Source organism: Anopheles funestus, chromosome X, assembly GCF_943734845.2.
Source record: "Anopheles funestus chromosome X, idAnoFuneDA-416_04, whole genome shotgun sequence".
NCBI lineage: Eukaryota > Metazoa > Arthropoda > Insecta > Diptera > Culicidae > Anopheles > Anopheles funestus.
This window is the reverse complement of record NC_064597.1, coordinates 11,494,202-11,520,319: the sequence shown is the minus strand read 5'-3', so window position 1 is coordinate 11,520,319 and position 26,118 is coordinate 11,494,202. Positions and strand designations below refer to the sequence as shown.

At 43.4% G+C, this 26,118-nt stretch overlaps 4 protein-coding genes across 20 annotated transcripts; all 4 read left to right on the top strand.

Annotated features, from left to right (window-relative positions):
* Positions 1–4,332: 4,332 nt before the first annotated feature.
* Positions 4,333–5,974, top strand: LOC125771661 (uncharacterized). The gene is made up of 2 exons (XM_049442494.1): positions 4,333–5,666; positions 5,729–5,974. Exons 1-2 carry the CDS (start codon positions 4,683–4,685, stop codon positions 5,972–5,974), a joined length of 1,230 nt encoding a protein of 409 aa, XP_049298451.1. The 5' UTR covers positions 4,333–4,682.
* Positions 5,975–6,569: 595 nt separating this feature from the next.
* LOC125771654 (uncharacterized) lies at positions 6,570–7,613 on the top strand. The gene has a single exon (XM_049442481.1). The coding sequence runs from the start codon at positions 6,570–6,572 to the stop codon at positions 7,377–7,379; it is 810 nt and encodes a 269-aa protein (XP_049298438.1). The 3' UTR covers positions 7,380–7,613.
* A 379-nt stretch (positions 7,614–7,992) lies between these two features.
* On the top strand, positions 7,993–18,148 carry LOC125771575 (uncharacterized). 17 transcript variants are annotated; one of them, XM_049442446.1, is made up of 5 exons: positions 7,993–12,687; positions 12,776–12,885; positions 13,032–13,313; positions 13,375–16,483; positions 17,450–18,148. In XM_049442446.1, exons 1-5 carry the CDS (start codon positions 12,678–12,680, stop codon positions 17,998–18,000), a joined length of 4,062 nt encoding a protein of 1,353 aa, XP_049298403.1. In that variant the 5' UTR covers positions 7,993–12,677; the 3' UTR covers positions 18,001–18,148. The 17 variants fall into 17 exon arrangements, with proteins under 17 accessions (XP_049298403.1, XP_049298412.1, XP_049298395.1 ...); XM_049442455.1 differs by having other exon boundaries at positions 7,994–12,687; positions 13,375–16,759; positions 17,726–18,148; XM_049442438.1 differs by having other exon boundaries at positions 7,994–12,687; positions 13,375–16,897; positions 17,726–18,148.
* A 124-nt stretch (positions 18,149–18,272) lies between these two features.
* Positions 18,273–25,201, top strand: LOC125771644 (uncharacterized). The gene is made up of 4 exons (XM_049442470.1): positions 18,273–19,028; positions 19,114–19,202; positions 19,349–19,630; positions 19,692–25,201. The coding sequence occupies exons 1-4, from the start codon at positions 18,722–18,724 to the stop codon at positions 22,770–22,772; spliced, it is 3,759 nt and encodes a 1,252-aa protein (XP_049298427.1). The 5' UTR covers positions 18,273–18,721; the 3' UTR covers positions 22,773–25,201.
* The last annotated feature ends 917 nt before the right edge of the window (positions 25,202–26,118 follow it).

The following is a 26,118-nucleotide window of genomic DNA, read 5'->3' as shown; positions in this document are numbered from 1 at the left end:
CAACAAAAAATGAGGGCCCGATTGGACTTAGAGAAAATAAAAAGAAATCCCGAAGACGAAGCAAACAACAAAACCAAGGCTCCGAACATAATGAACCACTATTGCTACCGCTCATTGACGAAGCTTGCCACTTTGGAAGCTGCTTTATTGTTGCGATATTTCCCCCATTCCACCGCACCTAGAACTGCTCATCCTTCTTCCCTTATTATATGTGTGCAACTTCAACCCTTATTATTTTTTTTGGTTGTTGTTTCGTCTGTTGTTGCTTCCCTCTCGAGTCTGTGCTTTCGACTTCCTTATCGTTTGCGGTGGTCGCTCAGTGTTTGGCATTCTACATTTTGGGTGCGCTTTGTGACAGTTTTGCCGAAAATAATCGAAATGATTGATTTGCTGGTTGAAAAATAAAACCCACTCGCACATAGAACGGGGACTCGGATTGCCGTTTAAGGGGTTGCTACGTGACAGGACGAAGATGACGGGATTTTAAAGTGGCAACCATGTCGGTACGGTAATTGTGTACCAATGGAAACGGCAAAGGCGCCCCTTTTTGGTATTGCTGGTCAATCGTTTGCACAAAACGTGGAACAAACGCGACTAAACAGGGGAATCGTACGGGGGAAAATACAATGTATTTGCGAGGTTGATAGCATGAACTCTATTAGTCAAGGAAAAGAAGTTGAGTGAGCGTTTTAAGTACATTGAAGAGCTGTTATTGGTGGTAGCTTTTTTTTTTTTATTACGCATTGTTCCGGTGGTAAACTTTCGTTGATAGACCATTTTGAAGAACGCTAATGGTATTGTACTATTTTACAAATGTTAGTTAAAATTTTTCTAATTGTTTGTAAATCTTTAGCAAATTCAAGTTGTTCATGTTAATATCAACAAAAATTGAAATCGTTGAGGAGTCGTTATAACGACGAGCTGTAGCTCTAGTAGCTAAATAGTCTAATAGCGGCCCGGTGGTGTATGTGCTAAACGGCGCCCGTCCACACGGCAGGACCGGAGCTCAAATCCGGACCGTTCCCCCGTAGCATATGAACTGGCTATCCGGCTACGCGGTAAAAATAAGTCTCGTCAGCCAGAAATGGAGGGCATGACCTCAGAGGTCGTTAAAAGTCAACAAGAAAAGAGACTTGACAGGGTCCGGTGGGCTAGTCATGTCATTCAAATGACACCGGATGATCCAATCCGTAGAGTTCTTTAAGGTCGTTCAAATAGACAGAAGAGGCGTGGAAGGCCCACACTGAGATCTTCAGGAAACGTGTTATTGGTGGTCAGAGGTTAGCGTGGCTTTATTCTCACTCTCGGTCTTTGGATCTCCTTTAAGGTTTGCGACCTAGCAGACAAAAGTTGAGGATAGTCTGGATCTTCTTCTAGGAAATGTCGGAAACTATCCTGTTAGTGGAGTACTAACCGAGGTGCTGGGAATTATAATGCTACTATGCAAGAGTTGTTCCTGACTGCAGTAAAATATCTAAATTAAAATCCATTTTTCAATTCTCTTCAGCACTTAATAAAATCTGAAGAAATCACCAGATCTTAAAAGCCTCCTAGTCAGTTTGAGTGGTAATTTGTAGTTAGTTTCCTAAGGCTCGCTGGTTTCCTTAGAACCCAAATAACAAAACAGTTTTTTAGTGATATGATCTTCAAATCCTTTGCTTTTGTACATACGAACTTCTGCTAAGCGCCCTCTGCCCTTTGTTGTATTTCGGTCTCCGTTTCTGGTAAACATTCGCACGTCAATCGAATTATCGTAACAACCACCATCAATTCCACGCACGTTCCTCATCAATTAGTCAAACATATACAAATTAAACAACTAAAAAAGGGAAGCCATTGTTAACCACCGTTTTGTGGTTGTTCACAAAACAAACCTTAATCCGTAGCGCGGCAAAAGAAAAGGTGAAAGGAAGCATATTGGTGGAAAGAAGAAAAAATTAAAGTCACACAAAAGACGTTATTAGCAGGGTAGCGAGCTGTCAACTTCGATCGATGCCACTCTGTCACGGATTCAAGAAGCACCCGGAGTTGTTTTTTTTCTGTCTTCTTTCTTATTTGATAAAGAAACATCACTCCCGATAGGGTTCTTGTGCTTCTTCGATTAACCGTCTTCCACACACCCCAATGATTAATCGCGACAAAGCTCGGTAAATTTTACCCCAAAGTCAATCGGAACGATTCGAAACGACACAAAGTCAAGCCGCAAGAAGCAATATCCCGGGGCTGCAATCCTGTCAGCAGTCCTTTCGATTTTTTCCAATGCTTTTGCTGGTCCCGCATTACCGAGCACCGTGATTAGGCTTAACCCGAGATGGGAATGGAAAGCAATCGAGCCCGCGAACGCATCGATTACGCTAAAATCGTTATTTTTTTCCCAACGAAGGATTAAACATTTAAACTCCGGTAAGATAGGGTGAAGTTGGAACAAAAAAAAAATCTCCCAGAACTTACCGAATTTGATTGATTTGATTGATGGTTTGAGATTGCGAATCTTTACAACTTTCCGGCTTTTTTTTGGAATCCGTTTTTCTTTTATTATTATTAGGGATCATTCAACTATTATGTAACACTGGATAGAAGGAGCGGGGTTACTGCCAGCGTTACGATTTGTTACACACAGCGAAGCGGGGTTCAAATTTGTGATGAAACGTAACATAAAATACGATACTTCAAAAATTCGGGAATTTAAATACCCACAATGAAGGAAGTTACTTCTATCCTCTAGCTCCCCGTCTAGTATATTGTATAGTTGTTTTTTTTTATATGATATTATTGATCATAATTCGTGAGGCTTTTCTGTTGCCTGTCTATAGTATGAGCATCCCATATAGCATAAAAAAACCTCATTTTGTAATAATATCTCTAGACCCAACAAGGGTCTCAAGGGTGCTCAAAATCCTGGTTTAACCGGTGCCCAACACGCTTCATGCAATTAGACAGCTAATTAACGCGACAACAGTAAATAAATCACCGTAAAGTGGCAAATGCGTGCAACAATGGCGCAAGAACGGTTCCTTTTCTGTTGATAACTTGCATGGATTCCGTTTCACGTACTTGGGTTCCTTTGAAAGTGGTTGTACGAAATTCAGCAAACAACAAACAATAAAAGAGCTAACCGATTATACGTACGTTACCCCGTTACGTAGCGTAAATCCTGGGAAATTGTTTCTACCTCTCGAGCGCATTCTTCTCACCCCTGCTCTATCCTAGCATTGATTGAATTTTCTGCAAAACAAAACAGAGAACAACACCAGAAAGAAATACACTCATGAAGTGGGAGATTCTGGTTGTACCGAAAAACCAGCGAGGACTTAACGTAAATTTAACGGCGCCAGTTTTATGCTGCCAATCAGTTTATAGTGATTTTTATGCTTGCCAATGCACAGCATTGGATCACGGGTTGGGTAAGGTAGGGAAGGAAAGCAGGCGTGGGAGGCAGCGAGGAAGGAGGAAACAGAGGAGGGGAAAAACTAGCGGCTACATGCAGCATTCAAAATCACGTACGCGCACTTAAAATCAGCAACCATCGACGACGACAAACACACAGCAGTACACGCAGTCGCCTTTTTTGGGGGTGTGGAAGGAAAATGAGGAAAACTATAAACCCCGCATTGGCTGGCGGGGAAATTGATTCGTATGCGCGAACCTGCAATACGCTGACAGGAAAACAAATTCGGATGCGAAACAATGGAGCAGAATATGTGTAATGGTCCCGGTATCGAACACAATGTGCCTCTTCTGTTCCGTGTGAATGTACAGAAGAAAGAGGTGAAAAGGGAAGGAATGGACAATGTGGAAGGGGAAGAGATAAGAAACCCGTATCACCGTCCCTTCAACTTCAAAACTGTAAAGATCCAAATCATACACCAACCATCAAACCCTTTCTACACTTACTATTACTACTACGCCAGCGAGCGGGAAAAAAAGGTTCGCTGCTTGTTTGCAGATTTTATGATCGTTGCTGTTTCGTTACTGGTGTGCGCGTGTAGTGCATGTATTTATGTATTGATTTTATTGCCCATCATCTGCAACCTCCGTCGGGTACGAAAAATTCGATTTATTGCTTTGATTTCGTCCAGTAGTTGAATTAAATGTGCACCAGGTTCAGTAGTGAATCGGCTACTATAAACGTCTGGGGCGCCTTGGTAATTTTATGTTTTTTTCGTATACGTGTAGCACTAACAAACACTAACTAACGCTAGAATAGCGTGCGAAGAACAGACACAATTTGCTATAAAGCATGGTATTGAGCGATTGGCTCGAAAAACGTCTTTTCGTCGCCTAAAAGTATGCAATTTTTGTATGGTTTGTACTACTAGTTACTAGTACTATTGTAACACGTTTTCTAAATATTATCACCTTTGTTTTAGGAATGAAGGATACTTTTAGTACTAAATATTTGATCAAACTAACAACTATGTTATTACTCTAGTATTAAATCCATGAACTGCAACGAAGTCTTTGGAGTAGTTAATATTTTAAAAGAATTGACTTGTTCTTCCCTCAGCTCTTGAACTTCCCGAAGCGGGATAAACTTTTTTGTGTCAACTTTTTCTAATTACTTAGAATTTTTCGCAAAGTTTCGCACTGTAAAGTGCTAATTATCCGTTATCGAGAATATCCCTGGTACAGTTTTGCGACCAAACGACCACGTCGCTCAGTAGTTTTGTTGCAAGCTTACGATGCAGATCACAGGTTTGTTGACGCGTTTTAGGCGCTTACTTCAGCGGCTATACATTGAGCGAGACTTTTTTCACCCGTTCGAGATACTCCTGGCCCTGCCCGGGTTCCATCTGGTGGAGAGATTTCGTAAGCGTAGCTGGATGCGCGTGTTGTTCGTGTTGACACGCGTTATTCAGCTGCTGCAGTATGCGTTGTGGGTGGATCGCTTTTATCTGGAATTGATTGATTCATCAGGTTCCTCCGAAAAGACGCTCCATTACGGCAACACTCTCAGTGCGTTGACCATGATGCTCGTTCGAATGTTTGTAGTGCACTGGTATATGCCGAACGTCGAAGAATTCAAGAGATATCTTCGACGACAGAGACGACTGAGAGTTACGAAGCCTAACTCAGGAACGCACCGAATATCCTATCGGAAAATCGTTAACATCGCCATTATGTTCCAGCTCGTCGGATTGGCGGATCGATTGGTATTTTGCTTCTCCAGTACATATCGTCAAGAGTTGTACGAGTTACCGTCGAATCTTTTGGAACTTGGATGGCCTATGGAGATAGTGTTACATGTAGTTTCGTTCGACTTTGAGTCAAGATGGATTGCCACGTACAGCGTATCAATAACTGGCATGAACTCTATTATGATGGGACTGTACGACGAGCTAGTAGACATTGCGGAGGAATACCAAGAACTTTTCGCTAGAAGCAAGGATGATAGTTCTGAGTTCTGGTCTAGTCTGGAGCGCAACATCGTGCAAGCTGTTAAGCGCCACGAAGCATTCATTTCGCAACTGGATCAGCTGAAACCATTCCTGCAGGCCACATTCTTGGTGATGTTCTACTCTGCGGCACTGTTCCTCGCGGTCGGTACCTTGTTGCTAATAACCAACGGAATGACGGTCTTCAAAGTTATCTTTAGCGGATTTCTGTTTGCGTTGCTACTTGAGTGTTATTGGTGTTGTCAACTTGTCGATCGACTCAACGATATGGTATGAGTGGACGAGTGTACGAGCTCATTGGGATTTCTCTAATAACCTGTACTCCATTACAGAACGCTCAGATAGGTATGCATCTATATAGCCTTCCCTGGACAACGGAATTACAGTACACCATTCCCAATGGTAGTCGCTACAGACAGGTGCGCTTATCCTTGCTGATTATGATGAGCAAGACGCAGAAGTCGCTGGAGATTAATTGTGGCGGAATGTTCGAGATGTCAAGAGAAGCATTTGCCAGTTTGGTGAAGCTGGCTTACACAATGCTAATGTTTCTGCGTGATACACAAAACTTTTCCTAAAAGGAACTAACCGTACGTCACTCGTCTGATAAAATGTTCCACAAAAGCACAGACAGAAATAGTTTACCTTCGCACACGTCACACTTGTGTTGCTTTCAATCAATAAACTCACTCCCTTGCATCGTTGTGTGTTTTTTGAAATAAATAGTTCTGCTACAGGCGTTATGTTCTTACGCCAAAACACGTTTATAAATACTCAAATATATTGATACACTTTTACTATTCGTACTCATATCTACGTTCATATGTCATGAAGGAAATGTTTTTGAACTTGCCAGATGTTTGATCAAACCAATTAATATTTTATTTACCGGTAATTGTCTCCGAAGAAGAATAAAAGCAAACTTTTACCAAGGAAACGTTTGTCTTCCTGCGAAGTGGTTAATATTTAAGGGAATTGATTCCTTCTTCCCTAAGTTCGAAGTACATTGTCGTCACTCCAAAGCACAACAAATCAGTTTCTTCTCTCGAAACACTGAGAAGTTTGTCAAACTTTTATATTGCTGAGTGCCAATTATCCGTCGCCGAGAATATCGTTGCTACAGTTTTGCGACCAAACGATCACGACGCTCAGTAGTTTTGTTGCAAGCTTACGATGCAGATCACAGGTTGGTTGTCGCGTTTTAGGCGCTTACTTCAGCGGCTATACATTGAGCGAAGCTTTTTTCACCCGTTCGAGATACTCCTGGCCCTGCCTGGGTTCCATCTGGTGGAGAGATTTCGTAAGCGTAGCTGGATGCGTGTGTTGTTCGTGTTGACACGCGTTATTCAGCTGCTGCAGTATGCGTTGTGGGTGGATCGCTTTTATCTGGGATTGATTGATTCATCAGGTTCCTCCGAAAAGACGCTCCATTACGGCAACACTCTCAGTGCGTTGACCATGATGCTCGTTCGAATGCTTGTAGTGCGGTGGCATATGCCGAACGTCGAAGAATTCAAGGAATATCTTCGACGACAGAGACGACTGAGAGTTACGAAGCCTAACTCAGGAACGCACCGAGTATCCTATCGGAAAATCGTTAACATCGCCATTATGTTCCAGCTCATCGGATTGGCGGATCGATTGGTATTTTGCTTCTCCAGTACATATCGTCAAGAGTTGTACGAGTTACCGTCGAATATTGCGGAACTTGGATGGCCTATGGAGATAGTGTTACATGTGATTTCTTTCGATTTTGCGTCACGCTGGGCTGCAGCATACAACGTGTCTCTAACTGGCATGAACTCCATCATGATGGGACTGTACGACGAGCTAGTAGACATTGCGGAAGAATACCGTCAATTATTCGCTGGAAGCAAGGATGACAGTGAGTTCTGGGCTTGTCTGGAGCGCAACATCGTGCAAGCTGTCAAGCGCCACGAAGCATTCATTTCGCAACTGGATCAGCTGAAACCATTCCTGTAGGCCACATTCTTGGTGATGTTCTACTCTGCGGCACTGTTCCTCGCAGTTGGTACGTTCATAATAACGGCTAACGGAACATCCACGTACGATGTTATCCTTAGCGGTTTTCTGTTTGCGTTACTACTTGAGTGTTATTGGTGCTGTCAACTTGTCGATCGACTCAACGATATGGTACGAGTTGACGAGTGTACGAGCTCATTGGGATTTCTCTAATAACCTGTACTCCATTACAGAACGCTCAGATTGGTATGCATCTGTATAGCCTTCCCTGGACAACGGAATTACAGTACACCATTCCCAATGATAGTCGCTACAGACAGGTGCGCTTATCCTTGCTGATTATGATGAGCAAGACGCAGAAGTCGTTGGAGATTAGTTGTGGTGGAATGTTCGAGATGTCAAGCGAAGCATTCGCCAGTTTGGTGAAACTGACTTACACAATGCTCATGTTTCTGCGTGATACACAAAACTTTTCCTAAAAGGAACTAACCGTACGTCACTCGTCTGATAAAATGTTCCACAAAAGCACAGACAGAAATAGTTCACCTTCGCACACGTCACACTTGTGTTGCTTTCAATCAATAAATTCACTCCCTTGCATCATTGCGCTATCTTATCAATATCCTCCCGCATCAATGAGGCGAACAAGCATAAATAGAGTCAATTATTAGACCGGTTGTTCGCTCAATATCCAACAAGCTTGCTTTTACTTTTGCATTGATGACACTAGAAGGCGCGTGCTGTTTCGTAACAGCAGCGCAACAATTAGAACAGCATGCGGTTCCACTAAAACAAACACGTGTCACGAGTGGAGAGCTTAACGTCATCGTGCGGGATATTCTAAATCAGTTTCAGTTTTGTTTTCTCTTTTTTTTCAAATTGAGTTCTATGTCACCAGTAAAACAAAAATGCTATAAATGTCAGGATAAAGCGACGTGAATTTATGAAGGTGCCTAGGGATATTTCCTACATCTTCAAACTCAAGTACCGTAGTTGTCATTGTGTGATGACGTTCGATCCCAAATACTTCTCCAACAATTTTCCCCACCCCAAACCACCCTCTCGGAGTGACGATTCCAATTCGCACCGCTCTCTTCGCTGCCGACCCCTTTCAATCAGTGTTCCATTAATTCAAATCGCACTTTTATTGGCGTGAATGCTCAGACTGGTCATTTTGAGCATTTAGGTATGAAGACTGGGCGAATGGATATATATTTTTTTCTTTGGTGTAAATCTCGACTTGCTCGCAAGATTTTGTTCTTTTCAAAACATGAAGCGGTAGGTAATAAAATCTCAAACTACCTCTCCGGGGAGCATCAACCGTAGCGATAAACCAAAACGTCGGCTCCTTCAGGCGGTTCACGCAAAAATCTTTCCCGAAGGCCGGAAAAAGGCATTCCGGATAGCCAATCACCTTGGTAATGAAATCATTTTTCATCAACAGGAAAAAGAAAAAAGAGCACTCCCTCCATTCGGTCAGACCCTCCGGAGTCGGCACTTAATTTCGGCACAACCCCGGTTAAAGATGGCTGGCCGCGGGCGGAAAGAATACGGGCCGCGGTTTATTTACCCCTGACCTGCATCTCAGATTTACTGCCTCTCGTCTAGTAACGTTGAAGTGTAACAAACAGGGGGGTTAATCCTTTATTTTCTTCTCCCCCTCTACCTTCTTCCACCTGCTCCCAGAGCGGACGGTTTTCAAGTTATGTGTTTTGTGGACTTTTTGTTGTTGTTGCTACAAGAAACAGAAGCTGATGGTGTTTTGGTTTACATCTAGCCTTTTGTTATTGTTTATGTGGGTTTGCTCGGTTGTTGAAGTCGCTTTCATCTGCAGGATACTGTACAGCCTGGACAGGTAAAGACCGGCCAAGGAGCCGTCCTTATTGGAGGCATCGCGAGGTAGGTTGATCGTAAAATTTTACTCATTTTTAAGCCCGTTAAGGTTGCCGGTAAGAGTTTTCCTCGATCGGCAACACTGCACCGTTGCTGCTGGATGCTAATATATTCGGACCACACCCAGGCCAGCACCACAAGCTAGTTAACGCATTCAAGAAGTCCTCCCAGCAACGGGCGGTGTATGGACTCATCTTTCCGAATATTAAATTATTTGCATAAAGACGACGCGGCGGACCGCACGGACAGAGGGATTGCGGAACCACTTGTCGCCGTCCAATATTGGCGGGTTCTTTTACGACTACGCAGCGTGCGCGTTACCCTTCAAGGGGTATTAAAAAAAAGGATATGAAGATTATAATGCTACCGAGTCTTGCTTTGTTTCTGGTGCATGTAGTTACGTTTGAGAATAATAAAACTAGTCCTTCAACGTTTAAACCATGGTTTAATAGCTGCCAGTGCCACACTGGGACTCTTTCTACAAACTAAAATGCCTTTTTTTGCCGGTTGCGTTTGAACGTAACCAATAAAAGTTCTAGTGTTGGATTAAACAGACAGTTTCATGACGGACGGTAATATCCGTAGGTATTTTTGTGACGGTATTTTAGTCCACTGTGTCCAATGAAGGATAAAACTATCGCCACCATCTGTGACCTGGTTTTTATTTCGCGCCAGAACCGGTGTGGTAAAGGAATACATTTTTTTTATGAAATTATTTTCAGAGTAGTAAACTTAACTCCATCAATCGTACTGGGCGAAATATTTCGAAATTAATGAAGGTTGTTTTAGTTCCACACTGAGTGGAACGCGTTCATTGGGGAAATTATCCAAATGCACTCGCCGGCAAATGGATGCGTTTATGGATTATGACTCGTTTACGGTGATGTCCATTTCTATCGGTTCCGCTTTCTGCAGGAAGGTACTACCAAACAGTGTAACGCCATCTATCGCTATGGGAAAGATTTTTATAGCATTTTTTTATCATCTTTCTACCTTCCCCGATGGCGCGCCATCTTTTCTGCCTTCCAGCCTGAAGGTGTGGTCGATTGGTCGTTTTTGTTTCATTTTTATATCGACAGTGTGCCACCGAAATCTTCAACAAAACGCGGTGAAACCGTCATTACCGCTTTTACGACCGATAAATGATCCAGCAATCGTTCGACCACCGCAGGGACCATAGACCGGTCAAACCCTTCCGGCCCCGGGCTGGTGTACGGAAGGGTTAACCGTAGACCTTCTCAATCAAACTGTAAAGGGAAGCTATTATTCGCCGCGTGTTATTTTGCTGCTCGCACGTCTAAGCGCACCACGTCCTTTCTTGTGCGGAAGGCACCCGGATGCAGTTTTTTTATGGGCACTCCCGAACAAAGCGAATTGACACATAAATGGAACGTCGTTGAGATGGTTGTTTCACTTTTTTTTGTATCCTGAATTCATTATCCGTAAGAAAACCATGATCCTTTCACTGACCAGGCAGAAGATTATTGTAGGGACGAGGAAAAGGAAAATGAACGAGAGAAAAACCAAACGATAAAGAAAGGAAAAGAACGGCCGAAAAGTAAACAATGGTAAAAATGTTGAATGAGTAAAACTTTACGACTTTCAAACAGTGCCAAAATGTTAATGTGAACAAAATGGCTCTAAGCAAACGGGAAAAACGATGAAAAATAAATACACGCAACGCAAAAGAAACGCAGAAAAAAAACCAAAAAAAATCGTATAAAATATGGCACAAAAGGTAACGAAAAAGTGAACGCAAACAAACGCAACTGGTTAGATGCATGAGACGCAAAAGCATAATAGTGCGGGTTAAGTAATAAAATGAAAAAAATAATATGAGAAAAATGGTTCTTGAAGAAGGATTTAGTAGCAGCAGGTATACGGGGAACGTCCCTACAGAAGATAACACAGTAGTAGTGATAATAGTAGCAATAAAAATGCAACCAGTGACAGAGTAACGAAAAAAAAGAGAAGGAAAACACAAATGCTACAAAGATACTGGCTAAAGAAATAATAATGAAAAAAATGAAGAAGATAAAACCAGATAGACAATAATAAAAACCGGAACAAAAGCAAAGTAAACGAAAAAAAATCGTAAAAAATTAAACTGGCAGCAGTGCCATCTACCGCGCGAAAATAGCTCAACATGAGGATGAGAAGACGACTGCGTGTTTGGTGTCCGTGCGCGTGTCAGAATAATGTATTTATTTTATTGTGTTAGAAAAAGGGGTAACGACAAAATTTCTGCGATAAATTTCATTTTACTAATGATGATTGTACTTGTACGTTGGCCGAATGCAAAGAAATGTGATTCACTGCTTGTGTTCTACTGGAACTATGCAGTTTTTGACGCTCTTGCCTTTCTAAAAAACTGGAGAAAATGTTTTTAATTACACATCAGCTATCAGTAGAATTCCTTTGCTTCAGAAAGTTGCCGAATTGACGCAAACGAACGATAAGAATAAATATACAGGACGTAATGATAACGATACCGAATCTCACATTAGTTATTGAGCGAGATGTGCCCACAGAGTAAGAGTAAATGAGTGAAGTGATAAATTTCGAGAAAGAGTAGGAAGGGTATTGCCTCGTTTTTGGACTTGAATATTGAGGAATGGTGAGTAAATTATGATCATTGTACGCACCATCGATGTTCAAAAACCAGCGAAACAGGTTTTGCTATGCAAATAAGTACGTATGTTTGTCGTTGTTAGTCACTAGTACCACCATCCTTAGTCATGTTGTTACCTAACCAGTTTTAAATACTGGGCAAAGAGATGCGTCCCTAGGCTGTAGGTGAAACGTTTAAGCTACCAAGCTACGATCCTGCCCTTCGTTCTCAAAAATCTTTAACAATTTCTTCCAAAATCCTACGGTTTTGTTCTATATGTTCAATTACCTCCTGTTAGCGTTTTTGTTTTCTACCTTTTTTTAGTTATGTTTTTTCAGCTTTTGTCCACTTGTTTTGAGAATATTTAAAATTTGTGATACAGGGATTTTTCTATTCAGTTTTGGCTAGCCGCACACTTTTTCCTGTTCTGCGCACTTGATTTTCAGTAAGCGGCATGTTTTTATGCCTACCCGTGGCTAGCCAAAACTGTATAGAAACCCTGTAATAGCAATGATTTCGTTATCACGTTCGTCGTTTGGTACCATTCGTGTTAGTCGGTTCGGTTTGGTTGAGGTTTCTAATCCCGATTCGATCGTACATTTGAAGCGCTCTTCGCTCAACGCGCTCATCGTTCTCACTCATATTGATACAAAAAACTGATAGAGTGTTAGAATCGTTGTTACTATCTTCGGTTATATATAAGCAGTCACAGGCATTTTTTCGGCAGTTTCATGAATATTGTTGTCCGGTTCGGTTCTAAGTGGCGTCGACGGCGCCGTACCTTATAAATAAAAATGCAGGGAGGTAAATGGAGATATACCCAAAACTATTGTCTCTAAAAATAAAACAAAGTTTGTTAATCTTTGTCTGTTTGATCACATATCCGTCCCAGGTGGATCTTACATACGCGTAGACCTGGAAGAGGTTAAGCCTCAAGACCAATCCGTAACATCAGAGGAAAAGGAAAGGAAATTGTTACCACACGAACGAAAAAAAATTCGGGTGAGTTAGTAGCGTTATAGTGTGAGCTGTGTGAAGTGATGCCGGTAGTGAGAGTGCCTGAGAGTGATTCATCGGGTGGGAATAACGTATACAAGCGCTCGTCTTGGTTGTGTATGTTTAATAATGGTGAGGAATTTTTATTGCAGACGACCATCGAGCACCAGTTCAAGGCCGTTATTAGCATCACTCCACCGACTAGTGATAGTTTGGCAGAGTTTGATAGGCTTCTAGCAGATGATCAGTTGAAACAGCTGGAACGTTTGATGACGGAATTGGAGCTTAAGAACACTCCAAACCGGATACTGGAACCGAAAAGCTTCCTTCACAATGCACGCCTTCAACCGCTGTTGGTACAAATGCTGGAAGATATTGCCCAATATCGTGCCTACTTGGAGCGCTTTATTATTCGGTTCGGAGCGGAAAATGAGGTACCAGTGAGGAGTACTTTGATTGGACTTCATCCACTAACGTTTGATTTTTTCATTTTAGTATACCGCACCGAAACAAAATCCACAATCAGTCAAGAAGAAACTTATTACTCGCATATATTATGCTCTTTGTCAACTTGTCAGATGCTTTAGCGACTGCCTGCAAACCAACCTCAATAGAGTAGTGAATATGCGCAACAATCAACATGAGATACATTTGGGGAATGATTCCAAACAGAGTGATACTACAGCGAATAAAAAAACACAATCAAAGTCAGATACGTTCATACCCAGTGCTCCAATACATTATGCCGTTCTTCAATTGAACGGAGACTTTCTCGACTGGCTACTAGCCCGCGATAATACAGATGTGAATCTGACCAACAATTGCAAACAAACAGCCCTTACGATGCTGTGCCAAAAATATGACCAGTGCATGCGCAAATCGATACAAGCATGTCCCCCGGACGAAAAACAAAAAACGCTCGGAGAGATTCGAACGCTCATCAAACAGTTGCTAGAGAAAGGAGCGGACTTTAACATCTGCAGCATCTATATGAAGCTACCATTCGAACTGCTGCTCCAACATTGTGTACACGACGAAACGCGCTCATTCGTCAAACAGTGCTTGCAGGTAACGCGGCGTGCACTGGCCATATGCAGGATTAACGAGCGCAACGAGCGTGTGGTTGGATTCTACAATAACAACCCCAACGTGTGTGTCACTGTGGAGCTGCTGGAAATCTTTCTGCGCTATAACGACTGCAGCAATTTTGCCAAATATCTGGCACATTTCGAAGTAAACGAAGCGAACGTAAAGAAAGTGATAAGGCTGCTGTTGCATACGGCTTGCGACCAGAAGTTATCCGAGTGTTTGAGGTTAGTTTTAGATCGCGGCGAGAAACACATCTTCAAGGTAACCCAGCGCAAACCTACACGGGTTGCAGCAGAGCAGGTACAGAAAGGTTCTGAGCTTGAGCATCGTGTGGAGTTGAAAGGTTTGCTGAAGAAGGTCTGCCTGATGGCGGATCTGCCCCTGTTGCGTCGACTTTTGGCGAAGATATCCGATTTGATTGTGTTGAATGATGATCCGCTACTGGGGTTAACGCTTACTAAAGCATACAATTGCAACCACCGTATTGAGGAGCGGAATGCGCTGCTGGCTTGCGCAGAGTACTTGTTGAACCATAAATTGATATACAAGACCAAACAGGATAACTATGGCAATACACCATTACATCTCGCATTCAACTATGGATTCGATTCGATAGCCCAAGTACTGTTGACAAAACGTTACACCTATCTGGGAACGTGCAACAAAAACAACCAAACACCACTCGACTGCGCTAAGTACGAATTCTGGAGAAAGTATCTCGACCAAAGTATCGTGGCTGAAACGAAAGGTTCTCAACGTATCGAAGAGATATGGTTCAACCTGAACGGTTTCTCCCCACCATTGAAATACAACTCGGACGGTACAATTTCATCCCGAAGTCCACGAGGACAACATCGCAGCTGGAAGTTTATACAGCCTGTAAATGAAACGTTTACCCAACCCCAAACGTTCACCAGTACCGTCACAGAAATGACGGCCCTGCGACAGATCGCCCAATCGAACGAACTGAAGCGTTTGCTGCTTCATCCCGTCCTGTACACCTTCATTATGGTAAAGTGGACACGGTTATGCCATTGGAACTACCTGAATTTGCTCTTAACGGCTCTAACGATAGTGTTCTTTGGCTATTACTCACTAACCGCTTGTTCAGCCGAAGGTCCTAGCACCTTGCTGTTGATTTTAAGCATCTTCGGAGTCGTGTTTGTCGTCATACGTGAGCTATTACAGTTTTTGTTTCTGCGCCGGTCGTACATTTCATTCGAGAATGTGCTCGACATAATAAGAGCCATAGCGATGGCAGTGGCATTAGTAATCGGTTGCCATGGACTGTTGTCATCCTTCGTAATCATTCATTTCATCATAGAGTTACTTTATTTGTTGGGATCACTGCAGTCGAACAGTCTCGCCACGATTATACACATGTTTGGAACGGTTTCGAAAAATTTTCTCAAGAGCTTCCTACTCTTTATGCCACTGATCGGTACATTCATCTATGCGTTCCATCTCACTTACAACCAGTCACCAGATCAGGTGTGCGTTAAAGATGATTGCGCGCAGGACAGCTTCAATAATTTCCGCACATTCTGGAACGCCACCGTGAAGACGCTGGTGATGACGACCGGCGAGTTTGATGCGGCATCCATTAATTTTGAAGGTGGCAAGATGTTGCTGTTTATACTGTTTATGTTTTACGCACCGATCGTTATCCTTAACTTGATCAACGGTCTCGCGGTTAGTGATATTGCCGCCATTCGGGAGGAGTCGGAGCTGATCAGCATCAGTAAGAAGGTGTTGCTGCTCGAGCAGTACGAACGAGGCGTCGCCAATGTGTACCCAGCTTGGCTGAAGCGGTTCTTTCCGAAGCCATTTTTCTCCGAGTATCAGAGCCGCATACACGTGAAGACGAAAGAGTACTGCAAAATAGTGGTACACACTAAAGGGAACCCAAACCAACCGAAAAAGGATGCCCCTGGGTCTAAAGCTCCACCGAATAATGCTCAAAGTGCTGTCAAGAGTCAACAGCATAAGTCATCAGAATCTCCCGACTCGAAAACTTCCGAAGAAAACTCTACAAAGCGGCTCCCAAAGCAACCGACAAAGGGTGCCTCGGGTTCTAAAGACCCACCGAATAGTGGTCAAGGTGATGTCGAGAGTCAGCAGCATGAGTCATCAGAATCTTTCGGCTCGAAAACTCCCGAAGAAAACTCTACAAAGCGACACCCAAAACAACCAACAAAGGATGCCTCGGAGTCTAAAGCTCCATCGAATAGTGGTCAAGGTGATGTCGAGAGTCAGCAGCATGAGTCATCAGAATCTTTCGGCTCGAAAACTCCCGAAGAAAACTCTACAAAGCGACACCCAAAACAACCAACAAAGGATGCCTCGGAGTCTAAAGCTCCATCGAATAGTGGTCAAGGTGATGTCGAGAGTCAGCAGCATGAGTCATCAGAATCTTTCGGCTCGAAAACTCCCGAAGAAAACTCTACAAAGCGACACCCAAAACAACCAACAAAGGATGCCTCGGAGTCTAAAGCTCCATCGAATAGTGGTCAAGGTGATGTCGAGAGTCAGCAGCATGAGTCATCAGAATCTTTCGGCTCGAAAACTCCCGAAGAAAACTCTACAAAGCGGCTCCCAAAGCAACCGACAAAGGGTGCCTCGGGATCTAAAGATCCACCGAATAGTGGTCAAGGTGATGTCGAGAGTCAGCAGCATGAGTCATCAGAATCTTTCGGCTCGAAAACTCCCGAAGAAAACTCTACAAAGCGACACCCAAAACAACCAACAAAGGATGCCTCGGAGTCTAAAGCTCCATCGAATAGTGGTCAAGGTGATGTCGAGAGTCAACAGCATGAGTCATCAGAATCTTTCGGCTCGAAAACTCCCGAAGAAAACTCTACAAAGCGACACTCAAAACAACCAACAAAGGATGCCTCGGAGTCTAAAGCTCCATCGAATAGTGGTCAAGGTGATGTCGAGAGTCAGCAGCATGAGTCATCAGAATCTTTCGGCTCGAAAACTCCCGAAGAAAACTCTACAAAGCGACACTCAAAACAACCAACAAAGGATGCCTCGGAGTCTAAAGCTCCATCGAATAGTGGTCAAGGTGATGTCGAGAGTCAGCAGCATGAGTCATCAGAATCTTTCGGCTCGAAAACTCCCGAAGAAAACTCTACAAAGCGGCTCCCAAAGCAACCGACAAAGGGTGCCTCGGGATCTAAAGATCCACCGAATAGTGGTCAAGGTGATGTCGAGAGTCAGCAGCATGAGTCATCAAAATCTTTCGGCTCGAAAACTCCCGAAGAAAACTCTACAAAGCGACACCCAAAACAACCAACAAAGGATGCCTCGGAGTCTAAAGCTCCATCGAATAGTGGTCAAGGTGATGTCGAGAGTCAGCAGCATGAGTCATCAGAATCTTTCGGCTCGAAAACTCCCGAAGAAAACTCTACAAAGCGGCTCCCAAAGCAACCGACAAAGGGTGCCTCGGGATCTAAAGATCCACCGAATAGTGGTCAAGGTGATGTCGAGAGTCAGCAGCATGAGTCATCAGAATCTTTCGGCTCGAAAACTCCCGAAGAAAACTCTACAAAGCGACACCCAAAACAACCAACAAAGGATGCCTCGGAGTCTAAAGCTCCATCGAATAGTGGTCAAGGTGATGTCGAGAGTCAGCAGTATGAGTCATCAGAATCTACCAGCTCAAAAACTCCCAAGGAAAACTCTACAAAGCGGCTCCCAAAGCAACCGACAAAGGGTGCCTCGGGTTCTAAAGCTCCATCGAATAGTAGTCAAGATGCTGTCGAAAATCAGCAGCCTGAGCCATCACAATCTCCCAACTCGACAACTCCCAAGGAAAACTCTACAAAGCGAAAAGCGCAGAAAAGGCTATTTTCAAAGTTTCCCTGGCTATTGTCGAGTAAGTCTTGTAATTATCTTATTGATGTGCACTTCTACCGCTTTGCACTATTTGTGCGTCTGGACCAGTCGATGGTAGACAAAGCATTAGCAATAATCGAAAAGCAGCACTCAAATTACACCTACCAAGCAGCGCCCTGCAACCCAAGGTAAAAATTATGCAAATAATGATTGTGAAGATGCAGCAGAAAACGGTGCTAGACTTACTTAGAAGCAATGAGCATCGGGAAACGTGAAAAGAGAGACAGCTAGCCCGCAATAATAGATTTTTAATAAATAATTAGTAATACTAATACAACAATGCAATGTTTAACATGTATTTAACATTAATCTTATAAAGACAAACATGTTTCCATCCAGCTCCATCGTTATTCATCCAAGTTTCTTGAAAAACTCAATCAATTCCATTCCAATATCATTCACATTGCTGATAAGCTTTTCGTCAATATTTTCATCTTCTTCTTGACAAACTTGTTAACGGATTTATTTTATTCCATTACGTGTCATGAATTTACGGCCTTCCCTCTTCTTACATGTGTTTACCAACTTCGTTAATATGGGTTTGTGTACACTGTTTAAATAATGCTCCTATGCCCCTAAACATGATGGCGTTATAAATACAAAAAATGTTGACGTTTCGAACAGTGACGTATGCAGCACAGAAAAAGAACCGCGTGGTTCATATCTATCTCACCGGCTTAAGCAGACGTACAAGCACGCTTACTGCGAAGAGAAAAAGCGAGAGAATGCTCGGCACACAGCTTCTGTTCTGTGCACGCATACAACATTCACATTGCGCGAGAACGACCATGCGCAAGAGATGAAGTATTGAACGAAGACGGCGTGCGTAATATGCCGGAGCTGCGTGTAGTATATGTTTGTTTGGAGCAGTGGATTTACCATAACGATGTTGCTTGTAAAAAACCCCACACGATCGTATGATGAAGCGCTCTTCGCTCAGCACTCTTCGCTCAGCGCTCTTGTTTTTACTGACCGTTCTCACTCATGGTGGAGCTTACGCTTCGCATCAACCGGTCTTTGCCAGTGTATTGATGAAAACACTGGGAGAGCGTTAGAAACAACAGTGTACGCAGTCACATGCAACTCTTTGATAGTTCCATTGCTGCTGTTGACCGGTTTGGATGACATTGAGGTCGACGTTAAACTTAAAATGGGGAAAGGTAAATCAAACTTTGTCCAAAACTACTGTTTCTTACAATAAAAAAGTTTGTAATTCTTTGTCTGTTTGATTATTCATCTGTCCAGGCGGATCGCACATACAGGTAGAACAGGAGAAGGTTAGACAGCAAGCCAAAGGCAGGGCATTGTTACGACAAGAACGAAAAACACTTGAGGTGAGTTAGTGGCCCTATAGTGTGAGCTGTGTGAAGTGATGCCGGTAGTGAGAGCGCCTGAGAGTGATTCATCGGGTGGGAATAACGTATACAAGCGCTCGTCTTGGTTGTGTATGTTTAATAATGGTGAGGAATTTTTATTGCAGACGACCATCGAGCAACAGTTCAAAGCCGTTATTAACATCACTCCACCGACTAGTGATAGTTTGGCAGAGTTTGATAGGCTTCTAGCAGATGATCAGTTAAAGCGACTTGAAGATTTGGTAGAACTTATGAAGTTTTGGGATGCTCCAAATACGATACCAGATCCGAAAAGCTTCCTCTATTATGCACACCTCCAACCGCTGTTGGTACAAATGCTGGAAGATATTGCCCAATATCGTGCCTACTTGGAGCGCTTTATTATTCGGTTCGGAGCGGAAAATGAGGTACCAGTGAGGTGTAGTTTGATTGGACTCCATCCACTAACATTTGATTTTTCCATTTTAGTGTACCGCACCGAAACAAAATCCACAATCAAAGTCAGATACGACGAAACCTAGTGCTCCAATACATTATGCCGTTCTGCAATTGAACGGAGACTTCCTCGACTGGCTACTAGCCCGCGATAATACAGATGTGAATCTGCGCAACAGCTTCAAACAAACAGCCCTTACACTGCTGTGCGAAAACTATGACCAGTGCATGCGGAAATCGATGCAAGCATGTCCTCCCGGTTGGTTGGCAGAGATTCGGACGCTCATCAAACAGTTGCTAGAGAAAGGAGCTGACTTTAACATCTGCAGCATCCATATGAAGCTACCATTCGAACTGCTGCTCAAGCATTGTGGACATGACGAAACGCGCTCATTCGTCGAACAATGCGTTGACAAAGCTCAGCGTGCACTGGCCATATGCAGTATTAACGAGCGCAACGAGCGTGTGGTTGGATTCTACAATAACAACCCCAACGTGTGTGTCACTGTGGAGCTGCTGGAAATCTTTCTGCGCTATAACGACTGCAGCAATTTTGCCAAATATCTGGCACATTTCGAAGTAAACGAAGCGAACGTAAAGAAAGTGATAAGGCTGCTGTTGCATACGGCTTGCGACCAGAAGTTATCCGAGTGTTTGAGGTTAGTTTTAGATCGCGGCGAGAAACACATCTTCAAGGTAACCCAGCGCAAACCTACACGGGTTGCAACTATTCATTCCAAGGACCCTAATGCACCTGGTACGAGCAGTGTCGACCTACATCGAGAATACAGCAGGTTCGAGAGCACGGAGGTACAGAAAGGTTCTGAGCTTGAGCATCGTGTGGAGTTGAAAGGTTTGCTGAAGAAGGTCTGCCTGATGGCGGATCTGCCCCTGTTGCAACGACTTTTGGCGAAGATATCCGATTTGATTGTGTTGAATGATGATCCGTTACTGGTGAATACGCTTTCCAAAGCCTATGACTTCAAGCGCCGTATTGAGGAGCGGAATGCGCTGCTTGCTTGCGCAGAGTACCTAGCCACTCAGGAAACGATTCACATGTCTAAGAAGGACAACTCGGGTAATACATCATTACATCTAGCACTCAAGTATGGGTTCGAATCGGTAGCACTGGCACTATTACGCCAAAGGCATACCTATTTGGGGATGTGCAACAATGACAATTTAACACCGCTCGACTATGGTACGTACGGGTTCTGGAGAAAGTATCTCGATCAATGTATCGAGATAGATTTGAAGCGTTCGATACCAGATCGCGACGAGATACGCTTCAACCTGAACGGGTTCTACTCCTCGTTACAAGATAAAGCCTTTCAAGATGTCGCCAACCCTACCGTTAATGCTGGCGGTACGGCTATATCCAGCAGGCCGCGAAGAATGCATCGCAGCTGGAAGATGATACAACACATGGATAAAAGTTACACGCAACCCCATAAGTTCACCAGCACCGTCACAGAAATGACGACACTGAGACAGATCGCCCAATCGAAGGAACTGAAACGTTTGCTCATCCATCCCGTCCTGTACACCTTCATTATGGTAAAGTGGACACGGTTATGCCATTGGAACTACCTGAATTTGCTCTTAACGGCTCTAACGATAGTGTTCTTTGGTCATTACTCACTAACCGCTTGTTCAGCCGAAGGTCCTAGCACCTTGCTGTTGATTTTAAGCATTTTTGGAGTCGTGTTTGTCGTCATACGTGAGCTACTACAGTTATTGTTTCTGCGCCGGTCGTACTTTTCATTTGAGAATGTGCTCGACATAGTGAATGCGATAGCGATGGCCGTCGCGTTAGGGATCGGTTGCCATGGACTGTTGTCATCCTTCGTAATCATCAGCCTAGCCATGCAGCTTACCTTTCTGATGGGATCATTGCAGTCGAACAGTCTCGCCACGATGATGTACATGTTTAAGACGGTTTCGAAAAATTTTCTCAAGAGCTTCCTACTCTTTATGCCACTGATCGGTGCATTCATCTATGCGTTCCACCTCACGTACAACCAGTCACCGGATCAGCAAGATCAGGTGTGCGAAGAAAATGATTGTGCGGAGGACAACTTCAATAATTTCCGCACATTCTGGAACGCCACCGTGAAGACGCTGGTGATGACGACTGGCGAGTTTGAGGCGGCAGCCATTAACTTTGAAGGTGGCAAGATGTTGCTGTTCATACTGTTTATGTTCTTTGCACCGATCGTTATCCTTAACTTGATCAACGGTCTCGCGGTTAGTGATATTGCCGCCATTCGGGAGGAGTCGGAGCTGATCAGCATCAGCAAGAAGGTGTTGCTGCTCGAGCAGTACGAACGTGGCGTCGCCAATGTGTACCCAGCTTGGCTGAAGCGGTTCTTTCCGAAGCCATTTTTCTCCGAGTATCAGTGCCGCATACACGTGAAGACGAAGGAGTATCGTAAAATAGTGGTACACGCTAAATTGCAACCAAAACAACCGGCAAAGGGTGCCCATGGAACGAATGCTATACCGAACAACGTTCAAGGTACTGCCAATAATCGGCAACATGGATCGTCACAATGTTCCGTGCAGATACCCGTTGGAAATCCCGGCAAGCAAAAAGTGTTGGAAAAGTCACTCTCCAAGTTTCCCTGGCTGTTGACGAGTGAGTCATGTAATTACATATTTGACGTACGCATCTTCCGCCTTGCACTGTTCATGCGCCAGGATCAGGCGATTGTGGATGAAGCGTTAGCAATAATCGAGAAGCAACAGGCGATCGCTTCCATCGTCGCAACTAAAAGTACACCCACCACTGAGACGCCGGTCACGCTGGTAAATAGCATTGTTCCTGTTGCTGTTCGACAGCAACGTACGATCAGTCCCGGACCACTCACAAAGCAGCGCACTAATATACCGCCGACTCAGAGTGCAGATGAGGTAATGCGGGAACTAACGGATGTGAAGGCGCAGTTAAAAACGGTGCTAGACTTACTTAGACGCAAAGAGAAGCAGGAAAAGCGCAAAGACACACAGCTAGCCCGCGATAAGGGTTTTAAGCGTAAGGCAAAGAAACGAGTCCGAAAGGGTTTAAAGAAGGCTATTGCTGAACAAGAAATAGGGGATCAGTACGTAAGATAACATGCATCTTAAAGTTTAGATAAGATAGCGTTAGTAAGCAGCTGAGCATGGTGCGTAAAATCTAGTGCTATAGCCTCAAATATTCAATGCTGCTCAATTTTAATCGGAGCGACAACACTTTTTTATCATTTTCTAGCAAAGCACGGAAACGTTATTATATCTGCATCGTTCAACGGTAGCTTTGATGTGCCACGCTGGTGTTTTTTTATATTCTGTGATTTTTTTACCAGCCCTATTACCACAGTATGTGCCAAGTGTAAGAAACAAGAGATTTTTTTAATAAACACTGTTTGGAACATTGAAGCAAACAAGGGAAAGAATTTTGTTAAAGCAAAAAAGAAACGAATGGAAAAGTCAAAAACCAATTGTGCCACATTGCGCACTGTCAACCTGTTAAATTATGCTGCAAGATCTGCTGATGAAAATGTACAATAATATAATGATCTGATTTGGGTTTAGCCGTCTCGCCGGAACCGTTGAGGGTCCGTGTCTCTGGTAGGGAGAGAGTGTTTTTTTCCTCCGCTAGGTTGACAGGTTCTGTATAATTTGTGCACCGGAAAAGGGGATGAGGTTGAGAAGGAGGGTGACCAAAAAAAAAGGGAACAGAATTCCCCTTGTTTGCGTACTGTGTGATAGACCATTTTCGGTGTGTCGGCAAATCGTTGCACTTAGATCGGACTGCTTTTATTTTGCTTCAGTCTTTTTTTCGTTTTGCACTGCTCTTTTTTTGTGCAGAGGGTGCCCGGGACTCAAGGCGCTGCAACTATTAGCATGCAAATCTATGCAAATTATGTTTATAATAGTGTCAATAAATTGTGAAAATTCGTAAATTATAAGTAATAACACGCGGGTGACCGAGCGGGAACGCGAGACCGCGGTCATGAAACGTGCGATCCAGAGCGTCCCGGATCGTGATTGCGCTTTGCAAGGTAGGCGGCACGCATTCCACACGTCAAAAAGTATAGTGGATTCTTTCGCTCAGCTTAGATGATTTTTTTAAAAAAATTGTTTTAGGTGATACATTTTTCCACTTGAAGACTGTGAGAGTGGCTGTGTTTGATCTTCCTTTCTGTTCCCCACGCACTAACCTGGGATCATAACGTGAAACCCCTTGGTTTGCCAGGACATCTTGTTTCCCGAATTTCATTTGATATGGTTTTTTACCCCCTTACCACCCCCCGCCTCTCCCATTCAACCCTGTTTCCCTTACTCGGGTTGACTGTGCTATTGTGATGCAAATTAGTCCTGCCAATTGTTTGATTTAATTTCATCTCGCCGCGCCCGGCACCCTTCGCCTCATCCGATGTCCGGAATCAGGGGTTGACAGTTATGACATTCAATAAGCTGAAATAATTTAAATTGTTAATCCCCCCTCCGTTAATGCCTCGCGCACCCGTTCGATGTTCTCCACCAATTTTTACCAACTCCCTTATATTTCGCCCGGTGCACCGTGATCAAATCGTTCGGTTTTGATGATGGTAGCTTTACCGAAAGGACTCATAGTTCCATAGTTTTCTGTATTGTGAAACGGAACTAGATGAGTGACGCGAGTTTGGATTGCGTTTATGACCTTCCCCAGCCGAGCGTCAGATTTATTTCTATTAATCGAATGTGATCGTAGTACAAATTGGATAAAGACAGACACGTTACAATGGACGGTGTCATACGCACGGCGTGATTAAAATTACATACCGCAGTCATCTTTTGGGTGGTGGCGCTACGTTATTACGCTTCATTCCGGTTTGTGTGTGATGATCTTAAAATAAACTGCGAACATTGATAAGCGTGAGCCGAAGACGGTGTCACACATCTTTCCCATGGGTGAAAGCAGCCTGCCGAACCCGTTAACGAGCTGATAGCGTACATATACCACAGGACTAGGGGCTGCTACGAGATTAATTTAATTTAGCACTAGCGCAAACCACATCTACTGATGCGTCCCCCGGGGGAACACGCATACTGCGTACTACACGTGGGGGCTTTATTTTTACGATTATGACCAAGAGATTACATGTCATATGTGGGTATCGTAAAATGCGCTCGATTTGTTGTCGCTCAAAAACGTGTGTGTGCGCTCTTTTTATACATATTTTCTTTCATCACACTTTACGAGGCTGACGCGTGTCGAACGGTTTTTTTTGCAGTACAAAAGATTGACAGCTCATGTCCGGATCATTTGTACTCGGCAAACCAAATTAGATATCGTGTGTACGGATATTCTAAGTTTTTAAAAACGCTTCGTCGTCATCCACACCACGGGACGCCACATGAAGCGTTCGCGTGTGTGATAATGCGTTTGCCCCATGCGGTGGATGTGTGTCTACATACATATATTCTTCTTCTCCTTCTTAGCTTTTAACGACCTTAAGCAGCGGGGCCCCGACAGTTGAGACTTTCCCTCAAACTTCCTATCCATCTTGACCGTGGTATAAAAATGTCTTGATACGGTCAGGCCGTTCTAATCGAGAAAAAAAATAAATACGTATACATAAATTCTGTCACACACTGTGCAATAAAAGAACAATTTACCGTCGCAAAAACAAAAAATATAAACTAACAAATAAGGTGGTAAATTATAATTAATGTAAATTGTAGTTCTTCAGTAGGAATTTAAATTAACCATGGCACACGAAAAGTGTATTTTCATTTAAAAAAAACCGCAAATAAAATGTTTTGTTTACATACAGAACAGCTGAGGCATCGGTACTGTCAATACGATTCCTCAAAAAAAAGTCTCAAAAGGTAATCCTCAAAATGCAAATCCCTTAAAATCACTCATGAATTCCTTATGTTTTGAGTTCTGGGGGAATCCTCAACTGTCGTGGTCTCGCAGCTTTACAGGACATGCCGGCTATTTCTGGCTTACTAGACTTATTTTTACCACATCAGTCCATCCTACGGGGGGACGGTCTGGATGGGATTTGAACCCGGTCCTGCCGTGTGGACCGGCGCCGTTTATCACATATGCAACGTCCCGGTGTTGGCCCCATATATGTATATCTATATATCTATCTTTATACAGTACTGGACAAAGTAATTCATACGCTGTTACTTTTCTGTCAACAAGCTAAATATTTCCTTCAATGTAATAGTTACAACAATATTATCTTTTGGAAAGTTTTTGCCCTATTATCAGGCAATAATGTTGTAGAAGTGGAGTTCTTAGGATTGTGCATGGCTTTCGTAATATATACAATTTTTCAGGAAAGGATGACAATCGGAATGGACAAAATAAATCATACATCAGGTTTCTTATTTACAAGTTTTTCTTATGTCTAAAATCTCCTTATATTTTAGAATTCTTAATATTTGGTATGACCACCCTTTGCCTTCAGCACCGCTTCCA

Bases quoted from the DNA above. Each gene is read 5' to 3' on its own strand.
- LOC125771661 (XM_049442494.1), top strand. From the start codon at position 4,683: ATGCAGATCACAGGTTTGTTGACGCGTTTTAGGCGCTTACTTCAGCGG. The intron at 5,667-5,728 runs GTATGAGTGGAC...ACTCCATTACAG, and splicing joins TCGATCGACTCAACGATATG to AACGCTCAGATAGGTATGCA.
- LOC125771654 (XM_049442481.1), top strand. From the start codon at position 6,570: ATGCAGATCACAGGTTGGTTGTCGCGTTTTAGGCGCTTACTTCAGCGG.
- LOC125771575 (XM_049442322.1), top strand. The intron at 12,886-13,031 runs GTGAGTTAGTAG...TTTTTATTGCAG, and splicing joins ACGAACGAAAAAAAATTCGG to ACGACCATCGAGCACCAGTT. The intron at 13,314-13,374 runs GTACCAGTGAGG...TTTTCATTTTAG, and splicing joins GGTTCGGAGCGGAAAATGAG to TATACCGCACCGAAACAAAA.
- LOC125771644 (XM_049442470.1), top strand. From the start codon at position 18,722: ATGTTTGTTTGGAGCAGTGGATTTACCATAACGATGTTGCTTGTAAAA. The intron at 19,203-19,348 runs GTGAGTTAGTGG...TTTTTATTGCAG, and splicing joins AAGAACGAAAAACACTTGAG to ACGACCATCGAGCAACAGTT. The intron at 19,631-19,691 runs GTACCAGTGAGG...TTTCCATTTTAG, and splicing joins GGTTCGGAGCGGAAAATGAG to TGTACCGCACCGAAACAAAA.